This window comes from Oryctolagus cuniculus, chromosome 8 (genome assembly GCF_051225735.1).
Source record: "Oryctolagus cuniculus isolate XC-2025 breed Fujian yellow rabbit chromosome 8, ASM5122573v1, whole genome shotgun sequence".
Classification (NCBI taxonomy): Eukaryota; Metazoa; Chordata; class Mammalia; order Lagomorpha; family Leporidae; genus Oryctolagus; species Oryctolagus cuniculus.
In genome coordinates, this window is record NC_142874.1 from 104,065,718 (window position 1) to 104,079,154 (window position 13,437).

General features: G+C 36.8%; 1 protein-coding gene across 3 annotated transcripts in view; it reads right to left on the minus strand.

Annotated features, from left to right (window-relative positions):
- CCSER1 (coiled-coil serine rich protein 1) overlaps window positions 1-13,437 on the minus strand; it is a 1,433,531-nt gene that overhangs the window by 599,337 nt on the left and 820,757 nt on the right. The window contains exon 10 of one of the 3 annotated variants that reach the window (XM_089302625.1): window positions 1,234-1,341. The exons of the other annotated variants lie outside the window; for them this stretch is intronic. Within the exon in view, the coding sequence (XP_089158751.1) occupies window positions 1,258-1,341 (84 nt within the window). The 3' untranslated portion in view covers window positions 1,234-1,257. Of the gene's footprint in view, window positions 1-1,233; window positions 1,342-13,437 lie in introns of those variants that run through there. 3 annotated transcript variants of the gene reach the window in all.

Here is a 13,437-nt window from a genome sequence, read left to right on the forward strand (position 1 = left end):
AGTACTACTGTGAAATAATTTTGATTAAAAAACATCTTAGAAAAGTAATCAGGTGTGTTTAGTCTGAAAGAACTTAAACTTTATAATATTGCTCTTCAATATACATCAAGAAGAAGAATGAATCTGACACCAAAACCAAGGATTTAAGCAAAAAAGTAAGGCAAGTTTCTTTCTTAATTAGCTAATATTTAATTTTAATCATTTCAGCTGGATACTAGGATTGAACATTAGTACAGATATGTTTTCAGAGATTGACTTTAATATGCAATCAGCTTTCATCAGTCATCACTATAAGAAATAGCCAAGTGAAAAGTCATCCTTGTTCTCACTATTAAACTATTGCTTATTTTCTGTGTATATTTCATAAAGTTTCCAGGAAAGACATTTCCTAAACAGTTTACAAAGAAGGATAAGTTTTCTTCTCTTTAGGAAGAGAATACTTTCCTTATCTGAATAATGAGAAATATACAACTTACTTGTCCATGCCATGCATACATTTGTGAGTGTATGTGTCTGTGTGTGTGTCTGTGGGCAGGCATGTGCATTTGTGCTTACGTTATGAAGTCCAGCAAGCTAAAATTCACAAAAGAGATACAGTTGTATTCACTTCTCACAACCTCAAGGTCTTTTTTTTTTTTTTTCAAAAAAAAATTCATTTATTTATCTGAAAGGCAGAGCAACAGAGAGAGGGAGAAATAGGGAGAAAAAGAGAGGGAGGGAGAGAGAGAATCATCCATCCATTTGTTTACTCTCTAATTGGCCACATTGATCTAGACAGGTCAAAACTAGGAGCTAGGAACTCCATCCTACTCTCTCACAATGTTGATAGGGGTCCAACCAGTTGGGCCACCTGTAGCCTTCCCAGACATATTTGCAGAAAGCTCAATCAGAAGCAGCCAGTTCACTTTACTGCACTTGTCTTCCTTGTTGCAAACCATTGAGATATCATTCGAAAGAAGTAAATAGACAGTTATAATTGCATATAAAAATAGGAATTCTATGATGTTTTAAAATAGTGATGGCATTTTCAGAGACTCACAGCACATTGCACTTGGTTTTTAAAAGTATGTGTAGTCTATAGTTTTCAACAAATGAATTAGCAAAATTCTGATTAGTAAAATATCCCTTTATATGTCATAAAAAAGTACCAGAGTGTTATATTTTGGTTTAATAAACAGAAATTATTTAACTGTAATATGTGACAAGAGAGTTACAGAAACAGAATATCATAGTATATATAACAGTGCCTGAGTAAATTTACAGCAAAGGATACCATTTAATTGACTGGAACAATTTATAAATATGATTTTCCAATTGTCCTGAAATTTCCTTAATAGATTCCTAGAAAATTCAATAGATGTAAGAATTAGCAAGAATAATTTATTATATCAAAACCATTATGTTTCATCAAAATACTTTACTCTGTGTGAGACCATATAAAGGAGTTAAAAGTCAAGTTACAGATTAAAAGAAAATATTTGAAAAACACGTAGCTAATAAAGGACTATTACCTAGAATATAGGAAGCAAATTCAAAATTCAGGAATACAAAACCCAAATATTTCAACTGGAAGTAAACAAAAGACATGAACAAATATTGTTCTGAAGAAGATGGCCTGATTGCAAGTAAAAACCTAAGATGTCCAAAATCATTAGCCATTAGGGAAATTTAAACTAAAACCATAATGAGCTATCATTATGAATATATCAGAACAGATAAAATAATAAACAATGCCAACATCCAAAGCTGGTAAGGACACACAAAAAATTGGCCATTTGCATACCAATGATGAAAATATGACTCTGGAAAACAGATTTGCAGTTTCTCATAAATTAAACCTACATTTAGCAGGGTACTATGTAGCAGGCAGAATATTGTTGCCCTGCCTTCCCCTCTATGTCCTCACAAAGATGTTTACATGCAGTCCCCAGAGCCTGGGGACTTTGCAGTTTGTTAGATATAGGATCTTGAGATGAGATTAACCTGGAGTAGCCAGATTGGTGCAATATGTTCATAAGGGTAGTTACCAGGAAAAGGGAATATCAGGACAAAGCCAGAGAAGGAGACGTGATAACAGAAGCCAAAGTGAGAGACAGAGAATTGAGAAATGAGAGAGGGAGAGATTTGAAGGCACTGTGCGACTTGCTTTGAAGGCGTTAGAAGGGGTCGTGATCAGAGAATGTGGATGCCCTCTAGCAGCAGGAGAAAGCCAGGTACCAGATTCTCCTCTAGTTTCTCCAAAAGGAACACAGGCCTGCCCACACCTTGATGGTAGGCCAATAAGATCTCTTCCTTTTACAATCAGAAAATAATAAAATTTGAATTATGTAGGCCATTGTAGTAATTTGTCACAACAGCAATGGGAAACTAATATACCACACCCAGTAATGCTACTCTTGGCAGTTATTCCAGAGAAAGGAAACCAGTTCACACTAAACATGTCCATAAATTTGACCAGAGCTCCACTCATAACACTTAACAATGGGAGTCATTACTACCGATACCTGCATATTAGGGAGACAAGCTTCAACATAAGAATTTTAGAATCATGGGATCACACAGACTAAAATATATTATAACATTTGGCATACAATAGATTTCAATGATTTAATTGTTGAGTGATTATGTGATAAATACCAATTACTATGTAATTATTAGGATAAGTGCTCTTTGTATATTATTTCCTTAATAGTCACACAATTCTTGTGAGTCCACATATTTTCAATTCTATTATTCTTCCTGTACTGATTAAGTACCCAAGATCACCTATAAAGTAGAGCTGAGATTGAAACTAAGTCTTCCTAACTTCAAAGCTCATGGTATTGATGCATATGGACTTTTTTTTTTTGACAGGCAGAGTGGAAGAGTGGACAGAGAGAAAGAGACAGACAGAAAGGTCTCCTTTGCCGTTGGTTCACCCTCCAATGGCCGCCACGGCCGGCATGCTGTGGCCAGCGCGCTGTGCTGATCCGAAGGCAGGAGCCAGGTGCTTCTCCTGGTCTCCCATGCGGGTGCAGGGCCCAAGCACTTGGGTCATCCTCCACTGCCCTCCTGGGCCACAGCACAGAGCTGGACTGGAAGAGGAGCAACCGGGAAAGAATCCAGCGCCCTGACCGGGACTAGAACCCACTGTGCCAGCGCCACAGGCGGAGGATTAGCCTATTGAGCTGCAGCGCTGGCCGCACATGCACTTTCTAGCTATACTCATTTCTCTTTCAAGTTGCTATGCCTCTCAGTATGTTGCTTCTTTGTTGGAACAGCCTCTTCTTTTTGTGATTTATTAATCCCCTGTGATAGGATTGAAAGTCAGATCATGTATCTCTGCCTGAATATGGTTATCTTTTCACATTGTTCAACAACCTTATACATTCAGGTTTCTACTGCTGATGGTTACACTAAATGTCATTATTATCAAGTAATGCTTGATACTTGCCCATAATGTGCTACATACACAGCAGAACATAACAGCTGACTTAGTCCCCATTATGCAGTTTATTTCATAGCATTCAACCACAAATCCTTTGCATTTTACAATTATGAATTCCCTGAACATCCCTCAAGGAAAATGAATATTTATTATCTCCATTTTACAGATATATAAAGTTCAACATAAATTAATTAAATAAGATCTTCAAGGGGAGACAGTGAGTTGATTGGAAAATCAAGGTTAACATTGAACATTCTGGATTCCTGCTCCTAAAAGGAATGGATGGTGTCTTAAACTGGTTTCACTATACATAGTTGAAAATGTTTATTTTAAGCTTTAACAATATATCCTCCAGTAGTTTTTGGACACTGCCCAGAAGAATTCACAGTAAATTGATATTCAGCTCTTAGCTATGTATGCAGTTTTTGTCTTTTGGCTTCTGTTGGAAGCACAAATGAAACTGAAGAAAGAATTTAGCCCATAGTAATTATATCTTCCTGTAGAGATTCTGGTAATTATGTTGGGAGATTTTTTCAGTATATAATTTAAAGATTTTTATTTTGTAATGTAGCTCTAATTTAGCATATAGAAGTAAGCAGCTAATTAAGCTGAGATTACTTCCTCTCACAGCCAACATTTAGAACATAATCAGAGTTATTATTACAAAATTGTTTAAAGTTATATTACTATTTATGAACATGAACTCAAACCAAAATGCATAGCATAATAACATAATTAAGAAACACTGTATTATTTCAGTGTGTTGCCATTCAAAGAAACAAATTAAAACTATATGTTTACAATTTTACCAAAGGCTGGATTGCTAAACCATAAAAGATCATTAGTTGATTTGTAGCATCTTATGTAGCCCTTAAAAAATGATACATTTTTGTTGGTTCTTTTTAAAAATTTTTAATACTAAACTGATTTAGCAGGGCACAAATGTGCACACACACACATAGTGCATCATCTCTGCATACAGTTTTCAATTATTTCAGATTTTATTAAATTTATATGTAAATATGTAAGGATGGCTTATGGTCAAAATTCTTATGATTTCAATAACATATCATAAGATTATTATATAAATATTATATCACAACTATTGAATTTTTGTTAAGATTAAATAGAAACTTATTGCTAGATACAAGTGTCATGTCATTCACTTATGAGAATATGTACTAATAATAAATTTCATGTCAATACATATAAAATATGTTTTGCAGATGCGTTTTTACAAAGGAAGGTATTAGATATAAAATATATAATGAATAATATTTTTATTAGGCACTGTTCAACTTTGTATCCCATAAGCTCCTATTGGTTGAAACCATTTCAGAGTATCTTAACAAATGTGCTGGACTATACAATTTAAATATAACTTTCTAAGATATCTGCTCCATTAATAGAAGTGCATATGATATTTTAATTTATGTTTTATTTCTGAAGGCTTTCCAAGTAAATGAATGTTCTAGTGGGCCTTGTGTGGAGGCGACAATAAAAGAGTTTGAATTAATTCATCTGAAAGTGTGATTATTTTGGATTTGAATTGAATAGTTAAAATAATCACATAGCATTCATTAATTTGTCTAAAATTGAAGTTATTCTACAAAAAATCATTTTAATGACTGAAGTTTTCACTACCAAATTTTCACACCAACATTTCTCCTTTCCCTCAGAATGACAAACAACTAGCAAACTATATTTTTTTCTTCCTTAGAAAAAATAATTTGTCATTTCACAGAGTTCCTGGCTTCTGGCTTCGGCACAGCCCTGCCCCAACCATTGCAGCTATCTGGAGAGATAATCAGCAGATGGAAGATTTTTCTCTGCCCACCTCACCACCATGTTGTCATTCTGCCTTTAAAATACATAAATCTTGGCCAGCGCCGCGGCTCACTAGGCTAATCCTCCGCCTAGCGGCGCCAGCACACCAGGTTCTAGTCCCGGTTGGGGCGCCGGATTATGTCCCAGTTGCCCCTCTTCCAGGCCAGCTCTCTGCTGTGGCCAGGGAGTGCAGTGGAGGATGGCCCAGGTGCTTGGGCCCTGCACCTGCATGGGAGACCAGGAAAAGCACCTGGCTCCTGGCTCCTGCCATCGGATCAGCGCGGTGCGCCGGCCGCAGTGCGCTGGCCGCGGCGGCCATTGGAGGGTGAACCAACGGCAAAGGAAGACCTTTCTCTCTGTCTCTCTCTCTCACTGTCCACTCTGCCGGTCCAAAAAAAAAAAAAAAAAAAAAAAAAAAAAAAAACCATAAATCTTTAAAATAAATAAATAAATATTTTTAAAGATTAGAAATATAATTGTATATATGTCATTCAGTCCAATTCCATAAAAAATAACTTGTGCTGACCATATCAATGTTGTGATCATCTTTGTTACTGAGTAGTACAAACATAGTAAGTATTATATAGCACAATTTATTCATTTATTTATTTATTTTTTGAAAGGCAGAGTGGACAGTGAGAGAGAGACAGAGAGAAAGGTCTTCCTTTTTGCCGTTGGTTTACCCTCCAATGGCCGCCGCAGCTGGCGCACCGCGCTGATCCAAAGGCAGGAGCCAGGTGCTTCTCCTGGTCTCCCATGGCGTGCAGGGCCCAAGCACTTGGCCATCCTCCACTGCACTCCCTGGCCACAGCAGAGAGCTGGACTGGAAGGGGGGCAACCAGGACAGAATCTGGCACCCCGACTGGGACTAGAACCCAGTGTGCCGGCGCCGCTAGGTAGAGGATTAGCCTACTGAGCCACGGTGCCGGCCTTGTACCACAATTTATTTAACCATTATCTCACTGAAGGAAGCAAATTGACCTTATTCTTAGCCTCAGAACTATGAAAGATAAATGTTTTTTTGTGAAGCTATCCAGTTTATGAAGTTTGTTAAAAGGCTAAACTAAGACAACAATATAGTAATGAACAATCTTTTAAAGTCCTTACATTCTAAAATGGAGACAAGAATAAGCCAACAACAACAACAAAAAAAACATAATTTCAGATGACAAGATATGCTACAAAGCGGACGAAGCACAGAAATGTAATAATGTAATAGATCACTGGTTATAAATAACAGCTACAAATTGTAATCACTTGGAAAACTTTAAAAGTACCCATGATTGTTTTCCACTTAAGAATCATTAAATCACAATCTCAAGTTTGTGGTTCATGTGCATTTTAATGCCAGCTGTGTCATCGTCCTAGATGGCAAAAAGAGAAGGCAGTAATTCAGGAAGAAAGGAACACTTGCTATCTACTCTAAGTTAAAATATTTACCAAGTGCCCAGGAGTTTACATAGGAATAGCAATGTAATAAGATATGATTTACAATTTCTTAAAATGTGATTTACACAAATTTATTAGACAAATGTAAAACGCTGTAGGAACAGAGATCAGAGGAAAATTCATAATTCCTGTTTGGAGGGTAATATTTAAAAAGACCAAAGAAAGGGGCACTTTGATCTGAGTTTCAAACATTAAATAGTGTCTTCAATTAAATAGTTTAAGTAAATAAGTAAAATTTCATTTACAATTTTCAAAAAATAGAAATCTACACTGTAGAGATTGGTATTCACATAGAAATGACTATGTTCAGATCAAAATATTGAAAAGGAGATAATATAAAGGTTGAAATCATGGGATAGTTATTTGAGGTTGTGGGGAGCAGCCCGGACTGGACTGAGTTACTGGAATTAAGACTTATTCTATGCATCTGCTCTCCCACAATATGGCGCTGGGAGAGAAGTAAACAGCTTCCGCACAGCTGCCTCCAGTTCAACCAATAAACTGTAGGACCTGCTCCTGATTGGAGGAGAGCAGCATACTCGGCATGTGGGCAGCCAAGTTGGGATTGGCGGAGGAGGACTATAAAGGAGGAGAGAGACGGCATGCACCAGGAACATCTAAAGGGAACATCTAAGGGGAACACCTGTGCAGCCCCCGAGAAAGCCGGCCGGCGGTGTGCCGCTCCCCTGCGGAAGTGGGGAATGTGGCCAGGGGGAACTGCCCTTCCACGGAGGTGGAAGGGACAGTAGCCAACCCGGGAAGAACCAGCAGCAAACCCGGGGAGGGCCGAGCAGACGAAAGAACAGCGCAGGGTCCTGTGTCGTTCCTCCACGAAGAGGGGGAGCGACAGAGGTACAATATAGATTTTGGAAATAAGAATATACAGCCAGCTGGTAGGTCATTTTTGGAGGTATGATTGTCTAAGTAGAATAGTTACAGTAAGAAGACTGAGTTTGGTGGACAGGAGACACTGAAAGTGGATCCCATGATGGCCACATTCTGGTATTCATGCTTGCAAGGGAGCTTCAACTCTTCAGTGCGGGAAGAATTTATGTGACGTGCTTCTAAACAATAACGGAACCTGTGTCGTGGTGTGGTGGTTTAAGCTGCCACTTGTGACAAAAGCACCCCAAATCTGGGCAACAGCTGGAGTCCCCAGTGCTCTTCTTCCTGTTCAACTCCCTGCCAATGCACCCAGAAAAGCGTGGAAAGATAGCACAAGGAAATCCAGATGGAGTTCCAGTGTCCTGGTATCAGCCTGATTCAGATCTAGCACTTTTAACCATTTGAGAAGTGAACCCGTAGATGGAAGATACTTTTCTCTTTCTCTGTCTCTTCCCTTCTCTCTTTCACTCTGCCTTTCAAATAAATCGATCTTAAATAAACAATAGAATGGACATGAGTATGTGTTAATCATTAGATGGTTGTATAAGATCATAACACACTTCTCCTGAAATCTCTCTTGCACTTACTGGCTTTGGAGAAGTAGGGGATATGTAGCACTTAAAGTGGCTTTTAGGAGCTGAGGATGGCCACCAGGAAACACCCAGCAAGGAACTGAAAATCTCAACCCTATAACTGCAAAACAGAAGTGACTTCTGCCAATAAGCTGTTATTTTATAGGTAGACCCTTCCCTAGTTGAGCGCCCAGATAAGACCAGAAGACATTACTAATTTCAGCCTTGTGATATCCTAAGTAGAAGATGCATCTAAGTTATATTTTTACTCCTGACCCATTAAAAAATGTGAGTTCATAAATATATACGTCACTAGGTTAGTTATTAAATCATTGTTCACCAATAGATAACATACTAAGGAATGGTTGAAAGAAAATAAATTCTTCATGAAAAGATGAGAGTTATGCTATGTCTACAATTTATTTGTAAATATATTCATAGAGGCAGTATGATATGAAGCTTAAACCTATACATAGTAATAGAACTCAGCCCTTAAGTGTGTCTGCTTTGAGTAAGCCTGGAATTTAAGGTGGTAGTGGGAACATTTAAAAGATAAAGTATTATAAGTCCCCTCTCTCTGGTTAATGGCACAAGTTCTGTACTGGTTTTTCTAAACTTGATTAAAATTATCTGCATGTTTGGGAGATTTTTCTCTGATATTTGCTTTCAGTACAATTTTGTTCATGGCTACAGTTATACAGTTATTTACCACAATGAAATTAAACACTGTATACAACTAGACTGACTTAGGTCAATTCAAATAGGAAGAGCACTTATTAGCCTGGAGAATAGTGATGACATCAAGACAAGAATTGGTAAGGCTTCTTCAGATTCTACAGCCCCAAGCCAGCAGAACTCAAAGCCGGGCTGCAGTAAGTAGGTGGTGAAGAAATGTTCTAAATGAGGCTAGACTATTTGTTTCAGAACCTCAGTTGAGGAAGAAAGGAAATATCTAACAGGGAAGCATGTATATAACAAATTACAAGATTGATTATGGATTGATATATATTCCCTTAAAATATATGAAATCCTAAACCCTTCACTGATGTGAAAGTGACCTTATTTGGAAATAGGATCTGTGCAGATGTAATAAAGCTGAGGTCACATTAGATAACAGGGGTCCTAGTCCAGGGTGACTGGTGCCCTTATTAAAGGACAGATGATACACAGGGAGGAAAAAGTCACATGAGGATACAGACATAAACAGACACAGAGGGAGGATGGCCTTGTGAAGATGGAAGCAGAGACTGGAGTTACAGTGCTGCAAGCCACAAGCTTCCTGGAGCTTCCAGAATCAGGAGACCCAAGGAAGGGCTCCTTCAGTGCCTTCAGAAGGAGTATGGCCTCACACCATCTTGATTTCAGACTCTAGCCTCCTAAACTGAGAAAATAAATACATACTCTTTCACCCAGCTTGTAGGTAAATTGTTATCACAGTTCCAGGAACTAATACAAGTTCATAAGGAAACAATCTTAGGCTGTAGCTTAAGGTGGTTTTTGTTTGTTTGTTTGTTTGTTTGTTTGTTTTCTTCAAAATGAGGATAAGAAAAACCCATGGCAGTGGAAAAATTGAAGATTCAATTAGGAAGGGAAGACTTAACAGGAAGAGAAATGGACAGGGTAAGAGTAGAGCTCTCAACATGTAGACCACTTCCTCAAATGCAACTGAGTGCTTCTTTAAAGGCCAATTTCAAGGCCTCAAATCATTCCTAAAAATTAATAGTCCCTGAGGGCGCCACCTGGAATTTTGCAAGTATATGATGATCTCATCACCCTAATGTTTACCAAAAAAAAAAAAATGATTTAGAGTGTAAGTAGTTAAATCATGACAATTTAGAATCTGACATTTTAGAATTCAACTACCACCACCTAGTCTCTAGACTCAATCCTGGTTCTTTGACTAACATTCTTGTACCTACAAATGCCTGCTTCATCTTAAATTTACGTATTTATAGGTGGTAATTACCCTTGCCGCTTTCCCAGTGAATCATAACTGTTCTCAAACGTAGAGCATGTGAGAAAGATCTAGCAAGTACACTGTATTTTAGTGAATTGGGTCCCACTCTCAGAGATTCAGATTCAGCACGTCAGGGCCCAAGAATCTGGATCTGCCAGAAGCACTTCATTTGATTCTGAAATGAGGAAACCTAGACATGCTTTCCAGAAATAATCCTTGAGGAGTGCTCACTGCAACCTAAACATGATTGCAGACTTGGATCAAGCAGCTAGAAGTGCTAATGAAATTTTTGGTAGCATTAAGAGATGCCAGCATTAACAGCTATGATATTCAGATCAAGGAAAGTAAGTCTCTATTCCATGCAATAGTCAAATTGAACTTGAAATATTGTGTTTAGTTATGTACATAACATTTAAAGAAGAATGTGTGTTACTGTATGGTAAATTTTGACCCAGTGAATGCAATTCATATCACTCTTGTCTATGGGGTACAGAGATCAGGCCCTTGTCACAACAGTGTCCATATATCTTATGGCCAGAACTGTCTCTCCAGAAACTTAATAACAGTTACACTCTACCCTCAACTTGCAAGCATTCTTTGATATTGTACAAGATGCTTAATTTTCAAAAAGAATAATTATAGCATTCAATCTGCTCTAGACATTATCTGACAACTAACAATTCATCTCATGATGTCCCAAAATCTCTTAAAAATCATCTGAGTCTAAAGATCTCGGGAACAAGACATTTTTTGGGTACCCTATCTCAGTTACAGTGCTCAAGAATAAATAACCAACTAATGGAACTTAATGGCTTCTCCTACGAGTTCTTCATGCATTTCTGGATCACCCCTACCCAAATCTCTTTCCCCTTTCCTTAGTTTTCTATCTTTCTCCACCTCCACCATTGCCTCTATTTCTACTTGTACCTCAACCTCTACCTTTACTCTATCGATATAAATCTCTCTCTCCTAGAAAACCTAAGACCTGTATTTCTAGTCTAATCATTGTCAACACTTCTAAAGCTTAGGATCACCTGGAATATCAAATACAATGACCATAAACTTAAAAACAGGAATCATTTCTATTTTTAGTCTTATGCATCTGGAATTTCCAGTTTTCCTTCAAGCTACCATTTTCAAAACAAATTTCATTCATTTTACTTTAGACATTATTTCACTATCAGCCATTCATTTCTTTACCTTTAGATTAGAAATAATAGAATAATATCTGACAAACTTTCACCCAATCTGTTCAAATTCTCTGGGTAGAAACAGATAGAGTGTATTTCATGTGGGGGTAAACAGATCATTTTTAATTTTCCTTCAAGATATTACAGCCCAGATGTTTCATTACTCTGATGAAGGATATAGAAATAGTACTCATACACACACTTTTTCATATTGATTCTATTTCCCAGCAACTCATTTTATTCCATAATAGGGAGCTTTCACTTTACTTTTGCTAGAATATTCAAGAGGACACTGAAAGACAGAGATTCCATAAATTTTCCCTGTTACCAATGTAAAAATCTGATTGGAAACAATCAGAAAATGTTTTTTGGTTATAAGATGGTTTCACATCTTCAGAATTTCAGAATCTGCCTCAAAATTGTCAACTTAATTTTATTTATTTATTTATTTGAGAAGTAGAGTTACAGACAGAGAGAGGGAGACAGAGAGAGAAAGGTTTTCCATTTGTTGGTTCACTACACAAATGACCCCAACAGACAGAATTGGGCTGATCTGAAGCCAGAAGCCTGGAGCCTGGAGCCTGGAGCTTCCTCCAGGTCTCCTACACAGGTGCAGGGGCCCAAAGTTTTGGGACATCTTCCATTGCTTTCCCAGGCCATAGCAGAGAGCTGGATCAGAAGTGGAGTAGCCAGGTCTCGAACTGGTGCCCATATGGGATACTAGTGTGGCAGGCAGGGGTTTAGCCTCCTACACAACACAGCCAGCTCCAAATTTTCATTTTTTTTTTAACTCTTAGGAAATTCTATGGAATTCTTGAGTTATTATGTCATGGGTTGCTAAATGGAAGTCTTGGTGAATTTATGGACTATATACTCCATAGTATATTCCAGTATTCCATATTTCATTTGCCAATATAGAGATGCTGGGTCTGGCCACATAGAATTTTTAATTTGTTTCCAAAAACAGAAAAACAACACAACAAAAAAGCGGCTATTGACTTGTAACAAAATTGTAGAATCTCATTCTGTTATTTATTAATTGTAATGACTTCTAATATTTCCAGGTATTGTCAAACCTTAAAATTTGTAGTTTAAATATGAACAAATAGAAACATGCAGGTTTTATCAACAAATATGAAATAAGTTGGCTAAAAATTATCTCAAAATATTTTAAGTCTACATTTAAGAACAGTTTTTTTAATTGTTGTTCTCTATATTAGCTACAACCAAAACAGAGAAAAAATATAATATCTGTCACTTAACACTAAATGTATATTGAGCTACATTGACATCTTGTGATTTGCTTGTTTTCTATAACCACTGTCTGTATCCTGGTGGAACAGTGGTCTATCTACCTTTTACTTGTAGAGCTCTTTGTTTAGAGGAGAACTGAGTCCGTGATTGTAAAGTAAATTGAAAGTATGTTATTGGAAAAAATTAAAAGAAAAAAAAAAGGAAAGAAAGGAGGGAGGAGGAAGGGAAGAAAATATTGGATTCTTGGAGTCATATCTATGAAATTCATTAAATCTGTTTTCTATATATTAATAAACAAAAATATAATGAAAAGAACAAATATAATATATAAATAACACTGATACCTCTCCCATAACACAGTGATATGAGTTTTAAAAGGACTATTTCGTTTCTCTTATCAGTTAAAAATCTGGTAACACCAATGACAATGTTTATTTAAATGTAATAAAACAATCCCTACTGGCATTTCATAGAGATTAATAATAATTGAGCCAGTTAAACTATAGGATAAGGAACAAAAGTTCAATATCATGTTATATTAACTAATGAAAATATCAGGACTAGGACTTTGAAATTTTTCTTTATTCCAAACTACAAAAAGGTAGATTTTACTTCTGCTTTTATTGAGGATACCTTTTATCTAATAATTTCTAATAAAATACTGACTGTGAAAATTATATTTTAGCATTTCAAAGACTAGTGAAGCATACACTTTATAAAATTTATATAAATAAAGTTTCCTCTATTTAATAATACTGATTTTGTTACATAAGTACTTATCATGGGTTTCCTCTGGAGTTCAATTAGCAGCACTGGAGAATGAATTTATACCCGTAGAGATCTACGGGACAAGTTCAAAGAAGGGGCTATGACTCA